The sequence below is a fragment of the Tetrahymena thermophila genome, assembly GCF_000189635.1.
Source record: "Tetrahymena thermophila SB210 genomic scaffold scf_8254377, whole genome shotgun sequence".
Classification (NCBI taxonomy): domain Eukaryota; phylum Ciliophora; class Oligohymenophorea; order Hymenostomatida; family Tetrahymenidae; genus Tetrahymena; species Tetrahymena thermophila.
In genome coordinates, this window is record NW_002476161.1 from 245328 (window position 1) to 266953 (window position 21626).

The 21626-nt window shown below is 21.9% G+C and overlaps 6 protein-coding genes across 6 annotated transcripts; 2 read left to right on the forward strand and 4 right to left on the reverse strand. All coding sequences in view use genetic code 6, as the record gives it.

The window, feature by feature from the left end:
- Positions 1–62: 62 nt before the first annotated feature.
- On the forward strand, positions 63–2422 carry TTHERM_00716240 (60S ribosomal protein L2/L8; the record flags this gene model as incomplete). Its single annotated transcript, XM_001031981.2, has 4 exons — positions 63–81; positions 368–467; positions 1665–2250; positions 2333–2422. The coding sequence occupies 4 exons, from the start codon at positions 63–65 to the stop codon at positions 2420–2422; spliced, it is 795 nt and encodes a 264-aa protein (XP_001031981.2).
- Positions 2423–4310: 1888 nt separating this feature from the next.
- TTHERM_00716250 (dynein light chain 4, axonemal protein) lies at positions 4311–4965 on the reverse strand (the record flags this gene model as incomplete). The annotated part of the gene is made up of 4 exons (XM_001031982.3): positions 4311–4405; positions 4543–4609; positions 4689–4781; positions 4888–4965. 4 exons carry the CDS (start codon positions 4963–4965, stop codon positions 4311–4313), a joined length of 333 nt encoding a protein of 110 aa, XP_001031982.1.
- A 1742-nt stretch (positions 4966–6707) lies between these two features.
- TTHERM_00716260 (small GTP-binding domain protein) lies at positions 6708–8328 on the forward strand (the record flags this gene model as incomplete). The annotated part of the gene is made up of 3 exons (XM_001031983.2): positions 6708–7749; positions 7917–8000; positions 8066–8328. 3 exons carry the CDS (start codon positions 6708–6710, stop codon positions 8326–8328), a joined length of 1389 nt encoding a protein of 462 aa, XP_001031983.2.
- Positions 8329–8822: 494 nt separating this feature from the next.
- Positions 8823–9455, reverse strand: TTHERM_00716270 (scavenger mRNA decapping enzyme carboxy-term-binding protein; the record flags this gene model as incomplete). Its single annotated transcript, XM_001031984.3, has 4 exons — positions 8823–8935; positions 9001–9121; positions 9193–9282; positions 9375–9455. 4 exons carry the CDS (start codon positions 9453–9455, stop codon positions 8823–8825), a joined length of 405 nt encoding a protein of 134 aa, XP_001031984.2.
- Positions 9456–11126: 1671 nt separating this feature from the next.
- On the reverse strand, positions 11127–11552 carry TTHERM_000716279 (transmembrane protein, putative; the record flags this gene model as incomplete). Its single annotated transcript, XM_012800194.1, has 1 exon — positions 11127–11552. The coding sequence occupies one exon, from the start codon at positions 11550–11552 to the stop codon at positions 11127–11129; it is 426 nt and encodes a 141-aa protein (XP_012655648.1).
- Positions 11553–15127: 3575 nt separating this feature from the next.
- Positions 15128–19366, reverse strand: TTHERM_00716280 (hypothetical protein; the record flags this gene model as incomplete). Its single annotated transcript, XM_001031985.2, has 7 exons — positions 15128–16288; positions 16467–16562; positions 16645–16848; positions 17036–17128; positions 17190–17327; positions 17896–18012; positions 18821–19366. 7 exons carry the CDS (start codon positions 19364–19366, stop codon positions 15128–15130), a joined length of 2355 nt encoding a protein of 784 aa, XP_001031985.2.
- Between the last annotated feature and the right edge of the window lie 2260 nt (positions 19367–21626).

A 21626-nucleotide genomic window follows, 5' to 3' on the forward strand; every position in this document is an offset into this window, starting at 1 on the left:
TTTAAAATAAAAAAAGGCTAAAAAACAAAGATAAATAAAAGAAACCAAAGAAATAATAAGAAATGGGTAGAGTTATCAGAGGTACTATAAACTTAAAGACAACGATTGTCAATTTTAATGAGGGAGCAAGAAGGATAGCAAGCTGAAAGCAAATGACTAATGATTTGGCTAATTCAATTTAATTTAATTGGTTTAAATGCAAAAAAATGCCATCCATCAATCACTAAAATCATTAGAAATAAATAATACTTTTCTTTTGTTAATTATCAATCAGTCAAACATCTTTCTCTTCAAACTTCTTGCTCTCTCATTTCTCATATTTATAATCATTCCTATCTAAACAATTCTCTTATTTAAAATAATATAGCTCAAAGAAAGGGTCGTGCTAATGGTGTCTACAAATCTCACAAGAGTGGTAGAATCGCCCCCGCTCAATACAGAGTTTACGACTTCGCTGAAAGATAAGGGTAATTAACATAACTTTGATAATGTACAAACAAATAATATATTTTCTCACTCTCATAATACAAACAATCCTTTGTCAAAAACCTAATCTAACATATTTTCTTCTCAATACTCCCATTCGATTAACAAACAACTGCAATAGGAATTCTTGCAAGTTTGTCTTCACAAGCAAGGAGTAATAAAAAGGAAATTAGAAATGTTTATTAGCAATTCATTAAAAATAGCTAAACTCTCTCTTCTACACAAAGTGAAAGTAGAAAATAAATCCCACAATAAATCAATCAACAATTAAATTTAGAAAAGATAGCCTTTAAATTATTTCTAAACCCCGTTTAAGTAAGATGTAATAAGATAAAAGAGGTTTAAGGTTTCAAAAGAAAAGTTATAATGCATTTAATGAATGAATAAATGAAGTTAGGTTTTATTTGAAGTCAAAATCACAAATATGGTACAAGAATAATTTTATTTAGCTTTTAGGTTCTGTCTGATAAAAAAGGAAATAAAGAGATAAAACATTTAAATTATTTCGTCATTGTTCATTTAGTGGGATTTGCGTACCATAACATATATAAATGTATTGTACAAGTAAATATATGAGCTATTTTCACACTGAAAGATATAAAAGCCTTTCGCTAAGAAATCAACTAAGTTAGAAAGAAAGAATGATAGAAAGAGAGAGAGAGTTAAAGAATTATATTTAGAATTAATCAGTAGAAGAATTTTTTTTTATTAATCATCTCAAGAAAAAATTTAGAAAACAACAGAATGAGCAAAAAAAGTATATTTAGCAGCAAAGATAAACTAATAAGTCAATAAGGGAATAAGCTCCTCAATTGAACAAACAAACAAATTCATTAAGCAAATAAGTTTTTATTTAGATAAATATTTTGAGGCTTATTTCTTTCTTACAAGAGATTATGAGCAAGCTTAAATTTATTTAGATATAATGAAAAAATGAATTTAAAGTAAAATCAACAAGTAGAATTTATCAAACAATTATTATGAATAATAAATAATCAATGAAGGTGGTTAAGAGTGTTTGTATAGAAAATTTTGCAAATAAATAAATAAATAAAGAAATTAATTTTAGAGAGGAATGATGAGAAATTTGTTATCTGTTTACATACATACTTTGATATAAAAACTCATTATTTATTTATTAAATATTTTTAACCTTTTGTTGAATTTATAAAAAATAGTTACATCAGAGGTTGCATCAGAGACATCGTCCACGAACCTGGTAGAGGTGCTCCCTTAGCTGAAGTTGCTTTCAGAGATCCCTACAGATACAAGACTAACAAAGAACACTTCATCGCCGCTGAAGGTTAATATTCCGGTTAATACGTTTACTGCGGTTTGAAGGCTCAAATCGCCGTCGGTAACGTTCTTCCCATCAACAGAATCCCCGAAGGTACTGTTGTTTGCAACGTCGAAGAAAAGGTTGGTGACAGAGGTACTTTCTCTAGAGCCTCCGGTTGTTATGCCACCATTATTGGTCACTCCGAAGATGGTGACAAGACCAGAATCAGATTACCCTCTGGTGCCAGAAAGACCATTCCTGGTTCTTGCAGAGCTACTGTTGGTATCGTCGCTGGTGGTGGTAGAACTGATAAGCCCATCCTCAAGGCCGGTAACCAATTCCACAAATACGCTAGAAAGAGAAAGTCATGGCCCAGAGTTAGAGGTGTTGCTATGAACCCCGTCGACCATCCTCACGGTGGTGGTAACCATTAACACATCGGTCACCCCGCTACTGTTTCCAAGTGGGCTTCTGCTGGTCAAAAGGTAATTTGCTTATTCTCTATAATTAATTCAATTTTAGTATTTTTTCTAATTAACATTTCCTAATCTTTTTTTAATAATTCAGGTCGGTCTCAGAGCTGCCAGAAGAACTGGTCTCGTTAGAGGTGGTCAAAAGGAAAAGATGGCTATGAAGGCTGCTGCTGCTGGTGTTTGAGATTATGTGTATTATTTATTAACGACTTAATATATATATAAAAAACTAATACATAAAAATCTTAAATTTTTTATTGTAAATTGCACTAAAAAACTATTTGTATTATTTAAACAATATTAAAACAAATTAACAATCTTGATATCTCAAATCCTCAAAAACTCACTTATTATATAAATTTATTTGTTTTTATGTATCTTGCTTCAAAGCAATTACTTACTATCTACTATCTAATAATAAAATTACGATGATATAGTTGTAGATATGTTTATAATTATAACTCTCTATTTGGTTATTTAATAGATATCTGTGTTTGATTAAATAGGCATTTGCAGCAAAAATCAAAAAAATTTATCATGTTTTTTTTTACCTTTTATTTTATTTTAATGTTTAGAAATAAAACTTATGAAGCCACTGCAAAAGCAAATGGAAGATAGTATACAAATTTATTTAAATTTTAATATATTTGATCATCTAATATTTTATATTTACTCAAATACTAAAAAGAGAATTTTAACAATTAATTAAATTTAAAAAATTAAATAAAAATATAAGAATATCTCAATAAATAATCAGTAAAAATGCTATTTTTATTTGATTAAAATATTATAGATTAAGATAGAATAAAACCTAATTAAATATGCTTACATATAAAAATAATCTATTTTATTTGCTCTAATTATAGGAAATATGCGAAAAATATTAAAACAAATGCCATGTTTATTTTAATTTTTTTTTGTTTTGTTTTAAAGTTTAACTTAATAAACTTGATCTAAACCAAATTAAAATAAGATTAAAAAAATTAATAATTACAAATATTATTTAAATTAAAAAAAGTTATTAATTTCTTTTATTTTTAACTTTAAAAATGAAGAATATATATGTCAAATAAATATAAATACAAAAACCATAATTAATCTAGTTATTTTTATTTAAACTAAGTGGTTGAAAGTATTATCAATTCAACTAGAGGAAACTCAAATTAAAATTAAATTATTTAAAATTTAACTAAAATTACAAATATCGCTTAAAATAAATTTATATTTATAATATGCTTTATTTATAATATGATATATTAGAATATATGATGTATTAATTAATTTAAGGGAAAAAAATTTAAAAACTTTATCGAAAATTAGCTGCAAATAATCTATTTAAAGTAAATTTGAAAATAAAATAATATATCTAATAAAAATCAATACAAATATCATATTTTTTAATTTTATTATATTATATTGTTTGAAAGAATAATTTAGCTAAAATTATGAATGTAATAAAATAGTTTTTTTATTTTTAACATTAAGTGAATTAGCTTTTAAATTAAAAAATATGAATAGGTCTACAGAAAATCTATTCAATTTTCTCAAGTTAATTTTACCTTTTATATAAATTAAATGAAATTTAATTTCATTAATAATTATGCTTTTGCAAAATCTAATCGAATTCCAATTTTCTTCTAGACTTAAATATTAACTATCTTTGAATAATTAACTTTTATGATTGATATAATTAATATTATTTATTTATTTATTATTTGAAAGATAATTTTAAGTAAAATGATTTAAAATATAATCAAAATAAATTGATGAAAGGATAAATTGATTATTTTATTGCTAATTTTATATTTAATTTTCTTTATTTTTTACTTACAAAATATATAATTGAAATATCAATTTTTTAACTAATAAAAAATAAATATGAAAAAAATTGAATAATTTTTGAAAACTATCTTTCAAAATCAATAAAAAACAAATATAAAAAATATTTTAACTTTATTAATAAATAATTTTTGTTGTTAAAGATTTTTTATTTTTAAATTTATCATGAAATATTTCTTATATATATCCCTCACAAAAATTAAACTAAATTCTAAATTTATTTTATCTTGTGCTCAACTCTTAAAAATCAAAACAGCCAAATTTCCGTTGTAAAACATAAATAGTAAAGTATTATTTTACACTGTAACATCATAAGCATATCCTTCTCCTATTTTTATAAGTAAATAAATAAATATTTATGTTTTCCTTTCTAAGAAATGAGCAAATAAATAAATAACTTAATAAGCTTTGTAATATGTAAATATTATACAAAAAATATGATAAAATTTAAGAATAATAATTTACCAATAATGCATTACCAAGTTGGACCAAATTTTTTATCAAGATTTTCTTTAATATATTTGCATGCAGCCTTTATGTATTTTAAATAATATATTAGAGATTATTCAAAATTGTTAAATAGTTGGTTTAAAGCTAAAGTAAAAATCTACCTCAATATTTAAAACGGGTGCAGAGTTATTTTCAATACCAGATTATATAACATCTTATGCTTCTTGTAAAAGATCTCCTTACATATCAGAACTCTTTTTAAATATAAAAGTACATATGACAATCATGTAAATAAACAATCTGAAAGTTTCTTCTTTTAATCTATCACTTTCTTTCCTTGTAAAAAATAAATATTTTTACATTTATGATAGCTTTACCAATCATGAGCTTACGAAGCTCGTTGATGTCCATATCAGTTACTGCTTTTTCTTATTCCATTTCTTAAAATTATTTCCTAAATGTGCTTTATGACTTTTTAAATGTGAAATATCAATACGCAAATTGTATTAATTTATATCAAAAATTTGAAAATTTTTATTTATTAAAATTTACAGTTTTCTTTTCAAGATAAGTTATTAAAAATAATTAATAAATAATCTTTGCTTTTATGATTGATTAATTCCTTAAAGATAGATATCTATCTTCACATAAAATGATGATAAATATTATTTTATTTTTTAATTATTTTTAATGTAAAAAGCTTTTTTTAGGCATTCTTTAATAATAAGAATAAATTATTTTATTTATAAAAAAAAATCAAAAGCCATAAATTAGATAAATAAATTGATTTTCAGTTTTATAAATAAATATAATTCCTTGAATTCTATTGATAAAATTTTTTTAATTTTATTTTGGTCTTTTTAAAATTATGATTTTATTAAATTTTAGATTTTAGAAATAATTTTGAAAAAATATTTTTTTATTTATTTTTTTGCTTAAAAAAATAAAATATTCGTTTATCATTAATTTTTCTCTATTTTTTTCTATATAATTAATTATAAAAATTTAACAATTCTATGAAATAAAGTTTCTATTTTTTATCCACACTAATTTAACAGTAATTTATATTTGAGAATTTATTTGAGTTAGGATTTCATTTTTTATTGCATAGTAAATTTATATAGTTTATTATAAAAATATAAAAGAATTAATTCAGATAAATTCATTTTAGTATATATAAGAATAGTTATCTCTTTACTTCTAAAATTAAAACTAATACAATTTTATTTAGGTCACATAAATATATTTTTAATTCATATAAATTAAACAAATATTTTTATTAAATTTTTTTATTATCGAAATAAATATTTAAAATATTTTATGATTTTCTTACTTTTTTCTTGCCTTTAAAAATATATTCATTTATTATGAAATAAATTAACAATTTTTAGCCATAATTAATTATTAAAGTTTAATAATTCTATGAAGCTAAATTTGAAGTTTCTATTGTTTATTTAAAATAATTTAATAGTTATTTATTTATTTATATTGTATGATTTATCTGAGCTCAGATTTCATTCAGATAAATTCATTTTTAATTTTATAAATCATACATAAATCATAAGAAAGACAATACTTTTCATTTGTAGCTAGTTAGTTCTATTAGCAAAATATTAATAATATTATGGTAATTAAAATATTTTTTAATTTACTAAAAGAAAAAGGTTTTTGTTTGATTTTTTTATACTCAATATAATTAATTAGCTTAAAATATTTTTTATTTTATGAAATTTTCTATGTTTTTTAGCTATTAATGAGTACCAAAGTTTAACAATTCTATGAAATGAAATTTGAAGTTTCTATTTTTTATCAAAATTGATTTGATTTTAATTTATTTTAGAGGATTTATTTGGTTAAGGATTTCATTTTTGTTAAAAAAGAAATTTATTTTTTATTAAATTTTAAAAACAATTTAATTATAATGATTTCAGAAACTGATAAAAGATTTAGTAAATTTTTTTTTCAGAGAATATTCTTTGAATTAGCTATTAAAATTAGTTAAAAATTATTATGTTTTATCAATTCAAAATATCTGGCTAATTTTATAGATTTTTAACAATCAAATAATTTAATTATATATCCATAGAGACAAAGTAGAAGAAGACCATTATTTAAAAATTAAATAAGATTTTAAACTTTAAAAGCACATATAGATAATCAACAATACATTACATTAAAATATGTTAAGCAATATTATAAGATTTAGATTTTCAATAAATGATAGATTAAAAAGATTTAAGCCTCCTACCAAAATAGAAAAGCAAGTGCCTAAATATTATCCAATATAACATCCTAGAAAGATAGATTCTCATGATTCAAGCATAATTACTCATGATAAGCCAATTCATTATGTCACACCTAGATTTGAGGTTCCGATTGAAGTTTATCGTGATCCTAATACAGAATTAGCAGAATTTGAGTAACCCCTCAACCCTAAATCCTTAGATGTTGCACTTTTAGGTCCTCCTAATGCGGGAAAATCTAGCTTAATGAATTATATAGTAAAATCTTAAATTAGTGCAGTTTCAAATAAGGCAAATACAACATACGAAAGCATATTAGGTGTACATACTAATCTGGAAAAGCAAACTCAAATTTTATTCTATGATACTCCTGGTATCACTAAATAATATAAATACTCAAAAGCATATGTTACTAGAGCTTGGGATATTTTAAATGATGTAAACAAAGCTATTTTTATGATAGACGGAGTCAAAACCTTGGATGATAAGATAAGAGAGGCTCTTAAAAGATTAAACAGTTTGAAATATAATGAAAAAGCTAATAAAAAAATAGATTAAATTACATAATTAAATTAAGATGATCCTGTTTATAAGGAAAAGCTGAAACACATATTAAGTACTGATCATAATAAAGCAGATATCACTGATGAGTCATATGGTTCTTCTTCTTTTCCTAAAGTTTTAGTTGTCAATAAAATGGATTTATGTACAAATAAAAAAAAGTTAAATTGGATAGTTTCAGAAATTGAGGATCTTTCTAAGTTTGACCATAAATTTTTTATTTCATGCGAAACTGGATATGGAATCCCATAATTATTAGAATATTTAGAATCAGAAGCTATTCCTTCATAATGGAAAAGACATCCTAAAATAAAAACAGATCTTTCAAAAGTAGATATTATAGAGTAGATTGTAAAATCTGCTATTTTTAGTAGATATTTCGAAGAAGTACCTTATCAAACAGGTATATCTCTAAAAGGTAAACAATAAATTATAAATATTTTAAATTAGAAAGGTTTCCTTTAACTTCAAATAAGGATTTACTTAATTTTTTCATAAAATATTAATTATCATTTTATATGCAAAAGCATAAAATAAATAAAATTTTCTAGAATTTAAAAACATTAACTTAATTTAATAAAATAGAATTCAGTTAGAGAAATGATGGACTAATTAAATTACATTTTGAGTTAGACGTTTAAACTGAGCATTAAAAAAAAATATTAACAGGTAAATAAATATTTGTAACTTTATATATTATTAGATATTAAGAATTTCAAATATATAAAATCAAGGTTATAAAGGAAGAAATGTTTTAGAGTTGATAAGTTAAACAAAAATTGAATTGATAAAACTTTTTTAAAGGGATTTTGACATTACTATCAAAATCAAAGTAAGAAAAAGTAGTTTGGAGGAAGAGAACTTCAAAGTAGAAGAAATTACATCTGATAATTATGGAGAACGAGTAACAGAAAAATTACTGCTACAGCATAAAGAAGGAAGAAAATAAATAATTGAATAATTAGAACATTTTCTAACTTACCCTCTTTTAAAATGAATAAAAAAATTTTTAGGGCGATAAAGGAAAACTTGAATTATTTATTAATTAAGTTGGTCAATTTAATTTGCAACTGAAATTAAAATATATTTTATTTAAAAAATAGAAATGTGATTTCAAAACAAACAAACAAAAAAACTAACAAACAATCAATCAATCAATTAAACAAACAAACAAAAAACTAAATTAAGTTATAAAAATATAATTAAAAGTATTTAAATTATAATAAGAATTTGTAAATTTATTTATGTTATTTTAAATTTTCTGTTTATTCTAATCTTTTTATCTTTTATATTTAATGAATTAATTAATTTGTGAGTGTTTGTTTTTTGTGAAGATTTATTTATTTCCTGATATTAAAATACTTAATATTATAGTATAAAAACGCTTTTTGCTGTATATTAATTAATCTTTACTTATTCTAATTATTTACTATCTAACAAACATATAATACAACTAAGTATAATTGGTATTATTATTATTTTAGTTCTATTTCAATGTTTGGGAGGAGGTTAAGGGATTTCACCACCGGGACCAGGAGTACCAGGAGGCCAGGTTAATTGAGCACCACCAAAAATATGAATATGAATATGGTAAACACTTTATCCTAATAATTAATTTCATAGATGAATAATGTTTGATTTTGACAATAGAAAAGAATAGTTAGTTTACCTCCATGAAGACCATCGTTTACAACTATTCTGAAACCATCTTTTAATAAAGGTTCTTAGGCTGCAATTTTGCTTACAGCAACCATTAAATGACCTAATAAATTTTTATGTCTATCTTCAGCCTAATAATAGGATTTTAAATAATTATTGAAATATATTAGAATTAATTAATATAGTTATTTAATGTAATTACCTTGCTTAATTAAGTCAAACCATCTCTATTTTTAGGGATGAGGACAAAGTGGACAGGAGCTTAGGGGTTGATATCCTTAAAAGCTAAGCACTTAATTTATTAATAATTATAAATTAATAAGTATGTAATAGTATAACAAAAAGATATTCTTTGCTAAATTTAGTTATAAAAATAAATTTTACAAGGTCGTCTTCATAGACAATCTTAGCAGGGATTTGCTTGCTAACTATCTTATCGAAAATTGTGACTTCAGTATCAGCCATTGTTTAATGTTTTAACTTTTAGCTTTTTTTTAATTTTTGATATAAAAATTTGTTCGAATTAATAATATAAAAAAAATTCAATTTTTCTTTTTTGAATAAATATTCAAAAGAAGAAAGAAAGCAAGCAAGTAAGCAAGCAGGCAAGATACACTTAAAACTCACTCAAAAAGAAAGATATTTGTTTATTGAAAATAAATAAACTAAAAATTAATAAAAACTAGATTATTTATTTTAAAAACAAAAATTTAATAGATTTAATAACATCATCAATCAATACATTTATTAAAAATAAATAAATAAATAAAAAGATTTTATTTTTTTTTTTAAATTTTGATTTCATAATTGTAATAATTGATATTAAAATAGAAAGGTTAAGCTTTTTAACATCCAATTAATTTGGAATCATTTTTGAAATTAAATAATTTTATTGATTCTTTTTACAAAAATTCTGATAGTTTTTTATGAAATTTAATCATTTATTTATTTAATAAAATATGTTAACCAAAAATACATTTTTAAAATAAATACTTGAGAGTGTATATATGTATTTAATGTGTTGTATGCATACTTGCATTTATTTATATTTTGTTCGATCTTTCTTAATGTAAATAGAATATTGTATTTATTTTTATTGGGATAAAGAAAACTCTTAGTAATTAATTAATTTAAAAGAAGATTATATTAAGAATTCAAGCTATCTTGGTAATAGAAAACATTGATTTCTAGGTGAATAAAATATAAAAAGATTTCAATAAAGAAGTGAATTTAATATAATTTTGAATTAGAATATAAAAAAATATAAAAGAGATATATTATTAGGGCTATTTGATAATTCAAGGAAGTATCTACCATTTTTAACCAAGGAAAATAATTGCTTACGCATTAATAAACAAGTTAGAAATATTGATTAAATCTAAAGTATGCAATAATAAATCCCTAATTAATAACCATAATAATAAAATGTATAATAAAATCCTATTCCATTACCAATATAATTATTCGATTAAATGCAATTAAAGCCTAATACATTAGTTTTTTTCTAAACTGTCAGTATCAACTTATCACTAATAGAGGAATTTATGGAAAATGCAAATTACTTTAATAGCATAATCAATAACTTTCTCAAATTTATTCACATACTGAGACACAATTCATATTTTTATCCAATTATTTATTCACTAACTCAAATATTAGAATAAAAACAAGTTTAGCAAGATGAATATTAATAGATAATATAAAATGTGAAGCAAATTATAATAGCCAATCGTCCTTTTTACTAATTTTATTTTTATTTCATGTAAAATGATTAGATCTAGGTATTTTTAATGCAACTTATTGATGAAATGTTTAATTATATCAATTAATATGAAAGAGATATTAGCAATTAGCCGGAAGGATATACTTTTGAATATCTGACTGAATAATAATTAATTATCAATTAAAATAACAATAAATTATACAATCCTCTCAAATAAATTGCATACGAAATATCTGATGACTATCTATATTATTTGTTTGTGAAGCCTTCAGCTGATATATTGAACAGTTAAGATATATTTTAGCCTCATGAAAATGTTTTTGGTTCTTTCATTGACTGATTTAATTAAAGTATGAATGAATGAGTAAGTGTTTGTTTGTTTGTAGGTAGAGTTGAAGAAGAATACTTAATATTCATAAAACCTTGATGATTTGCTAAATGCGATACATACAACATGATACAATATGATCAAATAATAAATAAATAAATAATATATAAATGAAAGAAAGAAAGGGCTTATAAAAATGAAAAATATTAGTTAAATAGTTACTACATTTTAATAACATAATAAATGATTATTTTGAGTTTAAAATTATTTAAAGCTATTTGTAAATATCAATTAAAACAATAAATATTAAAATTATTTATATTTTATTAAAAAATTTAAATTTATTTAAACAGGTTTTATGATCAATCAATCCATACTTACATACATGCATACATACATATAGATATTTTTCATTTTATGTTAGTATTTTTAAATTATCTTAGCATGATTATTTACAGATTAATTTTCTCTTATAAATATAATTTTTTTACCTATTTTATTAGAGAGTCATTCAGTCACTCACTTATTCACAGACTCACTCTCAGTGGATTATAACAATAAATATTATTTTAATATGATTTTTATATAAAAAATTTTACTTTTTTAGTCATTTTTATTTGATTACCATTTTTTTAAATTAATATCCTTTGTTTTACTAATAAATCTATACCAAAAAAATCAATACAGTCTTATTTTTTGAAAAAAGTTGAGCAATTAATAGCAACAATCATATTATTAGTAAGTATTTATTTTAAGACATTTTTACTAGCAATTCAATTTTAATAAATTTTGATGGTGGTATTGTTTTTTCATTATAGATTTGATATTTATTCTTAGATTCACATAGAGATTTGAATTGAGTTATAAGATAATAAAGATTTGTGTGTCTTAGTTGAAATAAAAATTACAGGAGAATTTAAGACAATATTTTATTTTTCTTTCTATTTTAAATTAATTTTGATAAATATCTCATAGATATGTCGTCATTTATAAAAAATAAAATAAATATATCCTTCAATATTTGACTAAATTAAGAGTTTTTATTTGTATAAAAATAATAGTCATCTGTTTTTATCATTTCTTTCAGAAAGAATATAATTATTAATCTATATCAAACAAATTTTGTTTTTTTATAGGCTTGCAACAAATCAAATACTCATAAAAAATCCTTCTTTGATTTAGAATATATTATGCGAAATTAATCAATATTAAATCTAAATTTATGCTTAAAATTTATAATTGAAATGGAATAGTTTTATGTTAAATAAGATGATTTGATGCATTGAGTAAAATAAATTTATAATGATTCTTATTAATAATTTTTATTATCTCCAATAAAAACTGGTTTGCATAAATTTATTTTAATTTAAGATTTGATAGAATTCAATTTTATATTTAAAGTGAAATATAGCTATTTAATCATTGTAAGTATAACTGTCCTTATTTACTATGTGAGGAATGTGTTTTTTTAAACAAATTTAAAATGTTTTTATCACAAAAAATATTCTAATTAATCAGTTTGTAAATATTTTTTATTTTTTAAATTCTGTCTTATTTTATTTATAAAAACACCTTTAACTTAAGTTAGATTAGAGTTAGTTAATTTAAAGGCAAAAACAGAATTTCATACAGCCTTATCTTTATTAAATAATTCAGTAAATTACATATTGTAAATAAAGATTATTTTTATAACTTAAAGCATCTGTAATTTATTTAACTTTTATGAATTTTTTTGTAAGTTAATTAGTTTTTATTATCAACAAAACATTCAATATCAGGAATTACACAAATCAAAATTTAACTATTTTTTTTTCTTCTTATGATTCCCATTTAAATTACACTCATAATTCAGTTTATTTATTTACTTGCTATGCAGCAAAATTTAAAGCAAATATACCAAAAAAATTTATTTTGAGAATCTTAAAATTATATTGAGTGATTTTTAGAAATCTATAAGTCTAAATGCAAAAAAATAGCTTACAATAAAAGTAAATAAATAAATGTTCAAATCAATTTAAATATTTTCTCTTCTTTATAAATAAATTAATTAAGCGTTAATTATGATTTACTTATATATTAACTAATCAAAGGGTTGGAAGTTCAAGTTTATCTCACTCTAAAAATTAGCAATTTAAATATCTCACAATAAAATATTTTTATACTACACCAAAATTTATTTAAAATTAGGTTAATCCATCATAAAATGAGCAAGATTTTTGTATTCATAATCAAAAAATGAGGTATACAAGTGTTTTATATACTATAATTAATATTTATTTATTCACTTTCTATAATAAATTTTTACCTGATTTTTAGAGAGAAAAAAAAGTAAAACTAAATGTCAGATTATTTATTTTTTATATAAATAAAGTATGTTGGTATGTAAGCTACTTAGCTGTCTATACCCATTTTTATAGTAAAATAGATATTTTTAATAAAACTTAAGGAACCTTATAAAACTATTAATAGAATATCTTCAATGTATTTAGAAAACTTATGAGGAATATTAAATGTTTAAAGCTGTTAATAAATCATTTGAATTTTTTATTTTAAAATTACAAATTTCAAGGAAAGTTAGTTAATGACTTTTATTTTTATCAAACTGATAATAAAGTCAAAATTCATTCAAATCTTAAAATATTTATTGTAAAATTGCAAATATAAAATAAATTCCCATCATAAATGATTACTTACTTACCAACTGTCTTTTGCTTCAAGCATGAATTTACAAAAGTTTTTTTCTTGAAAACATAAATTATTATTATTAAATTAGATTTTGAAAGATTATCTATTCTAAAGTCAAATTTAGTCGCCCTAGTATAAATAATCATTTAAATTTTCTCTAACATGAAAATATAACAGAAGATCAAATATGTAATTTTTTCTATATTTCGTTTTACTTTATTATTTAAAATTTTCCAAATTCTCATCGCATATTTTGATTATTTAAATAACTTTTTTAACTAAAAACCCTCATTTTAAAAATGATCTTCTTACAATTTTTTAAAATATTTTTTTCTTAAATAAATTTGAAATATTAAATCTATTTTTAATTATTTAACAAAAAATAGCTAAAACAAATTCTGTATAAAATTAGATATTACTTTTTTTTTAATTTTATGACTTAAGAATTAGCTTACAGCTTTATAATATAAACATTTTATAAAACTTGTTTTACTGTCTCGATTCTTGGCTAAAACCAGTTATTAATAAAATTTAAGATAAACAGGAACTTTCCTTTTTACATTATTTTTACTTTCTATAATATTTATAAATGTTAAATGTATTAGCTTGTTTTACTAATATTTTATATTTACTTTTTTAAAATGTCAGTTAATCTTTTGGAGAATTCTAATTTTCATTTATTTATTTACTTTATTAGTTGAATATATTATTTATGGAAATCACAAAGCCTTATCTATTTTTTTTTGGATAATAAATATTTAAAAGATGTAGAAGCATTAATATATTTTAAATAAATTTTAGTTTAAAAAACATAAAACAACTTTTGTCATTTTTTAAAGATACTCTTAGAATGTATTACGATAACTCGCTAAATTTCAATTAGTTAAAGATATTGTGAAATATTTTTTAATGAACTAAAATATATACAAATAGAGCAACATCAATTGTATTTTATAATACTGAGATAATGAATCTTTATATAACATATAATGATTTTTTAATTTTGTATTAATTTTGTAATCATTGATAAGAATAAATATAAATAAATTTAGATGAAACATCATTTATGAATTAATTAATTTTGTTTTTTGTCATTCGATTCACATTTTTTCTATTTTGTATGGAAATAGAAAATTTTTATGTATTTTGAAATCAAATAAATCAATTAATTGTATGCATAAAGTATCTATGTATGTATGTATATATTGGTATAGTCTCAAAAGACTAAAAAATTTATTAAGAAAAAATTGAATATTAAGGGTTATGATTATTAGTAATTTTATTATTATGTTTGAAATGAAAGATTCTTGATTTGATTTTTTTTATTGAAGTTTTTGTTTAAATTAATAAATAGAATCTTGTTGGAAGTTAGAAACTAACTCTTTATCAAGATATTGTCGTTCATTATTATTACTACTGCTATTAAAGGCATTATAATTTAGACTATTAAATATATTAGTAATTATTCTAGACAGAAATAGGCTATTATTGAGGGTAGTTCATCATATTGGTTTAAATAAAAGTAGGTGGGGCTGGTTAGGTAGTATGCATGACTTACATAGGCATACCATAGCCAGTGTTGTGATATGGGTAATACATATTTTATATCTAGTATGGGTTTATTACTACTTAAACAGGCTAGGGTACCATAGCTGCTTGAATAGGTAGAGATTAGGGAACTGTTGGCTAAATCATATGAGGCATTTGCATATAGCTATTCATAGGAATTAGCATAGGCTAAGATATTTAATGTTGCATAGGTAATATCATTCCTTCTGGAGACTGATAAATTGGATTAGTGTATGCTACTTGATTGGCATGCTAGTGATTTAAATCTGGATAAATAGTTGTCTATGAAAAATTTTCAGGAATAGATGTTTGAGGAGTTTATAGTGTATTCGTTAAGGTTTCTTTTTAGTTGTGTTAATGAGATATCTCAGGAATTCTTGATAGAGTTTCTTTTCTATGTTAACTGATTGATTATGTTTTTTTAGGACGGGTTCCTTCTTCGAATTCGTAATTATCTTCTAGACTATTTTCACCAGAATAAAAGGAATTTCTAGTGTTGTTAGTTGTTTCAGATGTTTTTTTGAATTTTTGTAAAATTTCTTGCTTTTTATTTTGCTATTTATTCTTGAGATTTTGTGAGCTTGATTGATAATTAATTATTTCATTCTTCCCTTATTTTTAAATTTTCTCTTCTTCAACCAAGTTACTGTGGTTTGCATCTGCTTCTTTGTTTGCAACTGCATATATCTAGCTATTATTATTACTGCTATTGCTATTTAGAGAGCTAAATGGTCTTTTTTTTAGCTTTTAATCACTCTGTTTGAATTAAACTTGTTAACTTTTTTATTTACCAGAACTATTAGGATTTTACTGTGAGTTACTTTCCTCTTAAGAACTTTCAATATTTGAAGCACGTGAATTTTTTGGCTATTATAAATTTTGCTAATCTGGGTTCCAATATTAAGTGTTGGATGGTCCTAATTTCATGGATCTGTTTAATTTCAAATCTGATAATTATTGATAAATTTGTTTGTAGTCCTCTTTCATTTAATCCTGCGCCGTTCGTTTATTAAAAATTAATGATTATTTGTTTATTTATTAATTTAATTCATGAAAGCAAATAAGCAAAGTTATAAATTTGAATGTAAGTTCATGAATTAGGGTGAATTAATTTTTATTAAAAATTCATTAAAATAATAAAATTAGCAAATGTATGTATGTATGAATGTACCTCATAGATAAGTTCTTTCATATACGAAGGAATATCTTTGCGATCAAAATACACCTGCAGAATATTTCCGATAAGCGGCTTCACAAAGCGGTGTACCTTTTTAATTTATTATTATTTTTATTAGTAAAAAGATAATAAGTCAAAAAATTAATTAATGTATGTATGTATAACTTTATACCTTTTAGTAAATTTTTTTCTCTTATTTTTTATCGTGAGGAGGCATGCTATCGTAATTAACCATAATGCCAAGAAGGGAATATGTAGATTATTTAACCGATTTATTTTTTTAATTTTTAATGTCATCCACACAAGAATTGTTTAAATCTTGTTAAATTTAGTTATAAATTTATGCTTAAATTTCCAAAAATAAGCTAGCGTAACCCTAATAATAATTAATAAGTAAGGCAAATGAGTATATATGTGAATAATATAGTTAAATTTAATTTGAAATGACTTATCAAGCAATTTCTTTGATTTTTTAATTTAGTAATAACAAAAAAATTGATTAATGTCAATACTATTTAAATTCAATCTAACTTTTTTTAATGGAAATGAAGGAATCAATTTACTTTATTTTCTATGTTTTCGTCAATTAAATGCTTGTTATAAAATAACTTTATGCCCTTTGAAAACTTCAAAAACAAGAATAGAGGATGCAGGATCTGTATTTAATAAAAAAAGATTATTTTTTGAGCTTTACACTCAAGATTCTTAATAAATTACCTTGTGTCTTATATTGCATGAGCTGTAGTACTCATTGAAGCTATCAATGTTATCCAGTGTCATCTGTTGGGAACACTTCGCATAAATTTTTGTAAATGATTCAGGTTGGAAAGGGTGAGAAAAACCAAGCAATGTTTGCTGATTTTTATTAAAAAATAAAATTTTATAACAGGAAGTTAACTTATTATATTTTAAAAATAAGACAGTGTCTTGTGTGATGATTTACCACAAACAAAATCTTCTTTAATCTTTTTCATAATCCATTTTTTGTAAAATATTTTCAAATGTGAGGAAAGATTGACTAAAATTGTGCGTAAATTATTCAGTAGTATAATATTTGAAGTAAAGATGTGCATTATGTAAAAAATATTCACTTAATTAAGTTAATTAAACTTTTTTCCCAAATTCATTAATTTACTTCTTAATTTTACAACACGATTCACTATTTCAGGTTATAAAACTCAGTATTATGTAAATTTCTATGTTTTTAATATTGAGTTTTTGAAAATTTAATAAATTTAAAGCTTAAAGTAAATTAATCCTTGATGAATATTATTAATTTATTCATTCATTTATTTATCAAATTATTGAACAAAAAAATTTTTTTTGCTTTGTTTTGCTTTTGTTCTGTTCTGAGAAATTGCTTTTAAGATTTTTACTAAATAGTGTAATTAATTTGATTTTGATATATTATTGAAAATATTACTGTTTCTTAAAATGATTTTTTTCTAGATTCTATGTAAAGAGACGGAGATAGTCTGATCAAAACAGGCTTCAAGGTGGATATTTCATAAATATAAAGTACTATGAAAAATCTGATACCCTATTTTATTAATATAAATAAATATAATTAATCATCTATTCTTTGTTATTCAAAAATTAATAATCTATTTGATTATTTCTTTAATAAGTCTGATTTATTTCTATAAATGCTAGAATCTGTTATTCTGTTTTATCACTCTCTATAAAAATTTAATCCTTAAATGATGTAGTTTTATACTCTTAAATCGCTTTAGATTAAGAGGGAGTTTTATATAAAATATTAAATTTTCAGTAATGCTATTTTTTGGTATTATGAGAATATTTATAGAATCACTATTTTCTATATTATTTTAATGCAAATGCGAACAATTAATTATCTAGCTTCTAATTTATTTTTGTTTTTTAAATTCCCAAAAATTTTAATATTCCTAAAAAAAGCAAACATCCAAATAATATTAATTGATAATGCATAATCATAATTAATTAATAAATAAATTAATTAAAATATATGCACTAAAAATGTATCTATTTAAATTATAAATATCAATCACTTCTTATCTATATTATAAGCTTTTCTAAATCAGAAAGCAAAATGTGTTTTGTAATTTTTTGTTATATTGAGGAAGCTTTTCATTAAAAAATAAATAATTAGTGAGCTGATATATTCTATTTAACTTGATAAATGATATTTATAGTGTGTAAGACAGTCAGATAAATAAGCCTACATTAGTAATGTTGAAGGTTAGAAATGAAACTCTAAGAAGATAGATTAATCAGTAAAGCTAATAAATAAATAGAGTTGGAGAGATTCAGTAATAAAAAAATAAGATAAAACTAATCAATTAAATTCTGTTTAATTCAAGTTTTACCTTATTATTGTAAGATGTTTCTTTGCACTTAATTCTTTGAAAAGTCAGCAATTACTTTTAATTAAGGATAGCTTGCTAGATTCCCTCACCTTCTAAAGAAAACCTCTTGTATCCGCCCAAAGATGAAGGTGTAAATGAATCTTTAGAAGAAACGTTTTGTTGCAATAAGTCTTCCTAGACTTAGACACCAAAACAATCCAAGAGCACATTGTATTTCCCACTACCAAACACTTCTTGTTGAACTGATATAGTAATTGTTGGTAGGTTTATGTTTTTATACCACATATGGTGGTGTTTTTCATCATAAAGAAATTTTCTTTCCTCTTATATGGTAATTTAAGGTACAGAATCATTATTTGATAAATCATTATGCACCCATTAAGCCCAGTCATTGTGCGCTGCTTTTGTAGCTTATTAATCATGCTCTTTATACTATGGGTTAAGCATTTTAGCAATTAAACCTTGTTACTCCAAGATATTGATAACGTTTTGAAAAACAGGTTAGGTTGCTTCCTCATAGTCTTCGTTATTTTCCTAAAAATTCATTGTTCCAATTTATCAAATATTAATCTTACTAATTTAATTATTTGTATTAATTAATAATTTTTTTTGTTTTGTTGTTTCTAAATTAATCGGTAGAATGATTAATACAGCGATGATGCTTAATAGAATATGAAATTATAATTAAATTATCGATTGATTTAGAGAAAGAACAAGTGATTGAGTGATTGATTATATATATGCCAATAAATGCTAATATTTTAAATGATTAATTAATTCTTTTAACTTGTGTTTATCGATGTTTACTAATATTAATATCCTCTAAAAAACACTGTTTCTTTTCTTGTTTATCAAACTTAATTAATTAAGAGTTTATTTTTATTTATTTGTTTATTCAGATACTTAGACAATTTCACCTTTTTATTATTTTTAATTTTATAATTTCTAAGCACCATCTATTTATTTATCTTTCCGTCTATATATTTATGTATATTTGTATTAATTGATCACTAATTTTTAAATTTTAACTTTCCTTCTCAAATAAGTTCTATACATTCAGTGTAGAAAACATACAAATTCATCCCCAATTAGTAGAAACATTCTTTTCAAATACACACATTTAATATTTATATAACACAAACATAAATTGATAAGTAAATAAATAAATAAATTAATTAATTAATCTAAAGATTAAAATCTACCTTAAAAAATTGTACAATACAAATTACAAATTTATTAATACACTATACTTATAATAGCTGTCATTTGAAATAAAAGATTAATTTATATTTTTAATTTTATCAAATTTTGTATTACTTTGTACTCAATGCATTATTTTAAATCTTACTAAATGTTAATTTATGTTGAAAAATAAATTAACTCATTATTAATTGTTTAAAATAGAAAATAAACCAGCGAAACTAGTTAATCTTTTCATACATATTTTCAAGCATTAAAAATAAAAAGGTTAATTCAAGTACTCATCTGCGACAAATTAATATTGAACAGTTTAATCAATTTTGTTCAGTTTACAAATGCATATCTATATGAGACATATTGGATGGCTAATCATTCTTAATAATTACTACTCATAAAACCTTATTTTAGCTTTAATTGATAAATAAATTATTAAGATTGATGTTTTTCTTATCATAAATTAAAAAATCACAAAAAAACTTTTGGAAGAATTAATTAACAAACTAACTAACTAACAAAATAATCACAACTTTTGTTAAAAGAACTCTTATTTACACTTTGAAAAATCCTTTGAAGATTGTTTATTACTAAAAAGAAAGCAATAAAATGAAAATATTATCTCACAAAAATAAAATAAATTCTAAATTGAAAATTATTTTGAAATATTTGAAAACAAAATCTTTAACTTCAATAAAATTAGTTTCAAAAATATTTTGCTAATCCATAAAAACAAACATGATACATTTTTTTGTATAAATTCCATTCATTTAAATAGACATCTAATTATTTAAAAAAATAAAAAATCAGGCTTGAATTTTTTTAATTTTTATCAAAATTCTTTAAATAATTGTTAGATAGACAGATTAGATTTTTGTAACCTCTTCAGAAAGAGATTTCAGATACATATATCTCTTTTAAACTTTAATGAAAAATAAAAAAAAAATAGCAGATGCTGATTAAAATGGTGATGAGAGTAAACAGATATTAAGTAATACAAAAAATTATTATGCGAATTTTAATATTTTTTAAATAAAATTGATGCATTTTTACTTATTTGCTTGTTTGTTTTGCAAATTTAATTAACATTAATTTTTTTAGTTTACTATTAATTGCAAATGCTCAACTTTTCTTACATTATTCTTGTAAGAATTTAATGTAATTAAGTTTTCTTGAAGCTTTTCATTTAAATGAATCTATACCAGTCAAATCTCTAAAAATAATTTCAATGTATTACTGGCTTTCACTATAATTAAGACATAAATATAAAATTAGTGTACCAGTTCTTAAATAAATAACTTTCAAGCATTTATTTGTATCTTTTAGTTCATCCTTCGCCATATAATTAAAATTTTGCGTAACAACACTAAGAAGTATAAGAATTTTTAATTTTTTATTTTCATCTTTGTTTAAATTTAATGAAAACTTATCGTCTTTAGCACGAAGCCTTGCGTATATATCTATCCTTTAAAATGACTAGTTTCCAACAAACAGCTGGATGACTTTACCATAATTTATTGTAATTTATTTAGACGCTTCTCTTTTAAAAGTTAATTAGTTAAAAGTAGAAAACTGAAATAATGCTAAATTTTTAAAAATATGGAGAAGAAAA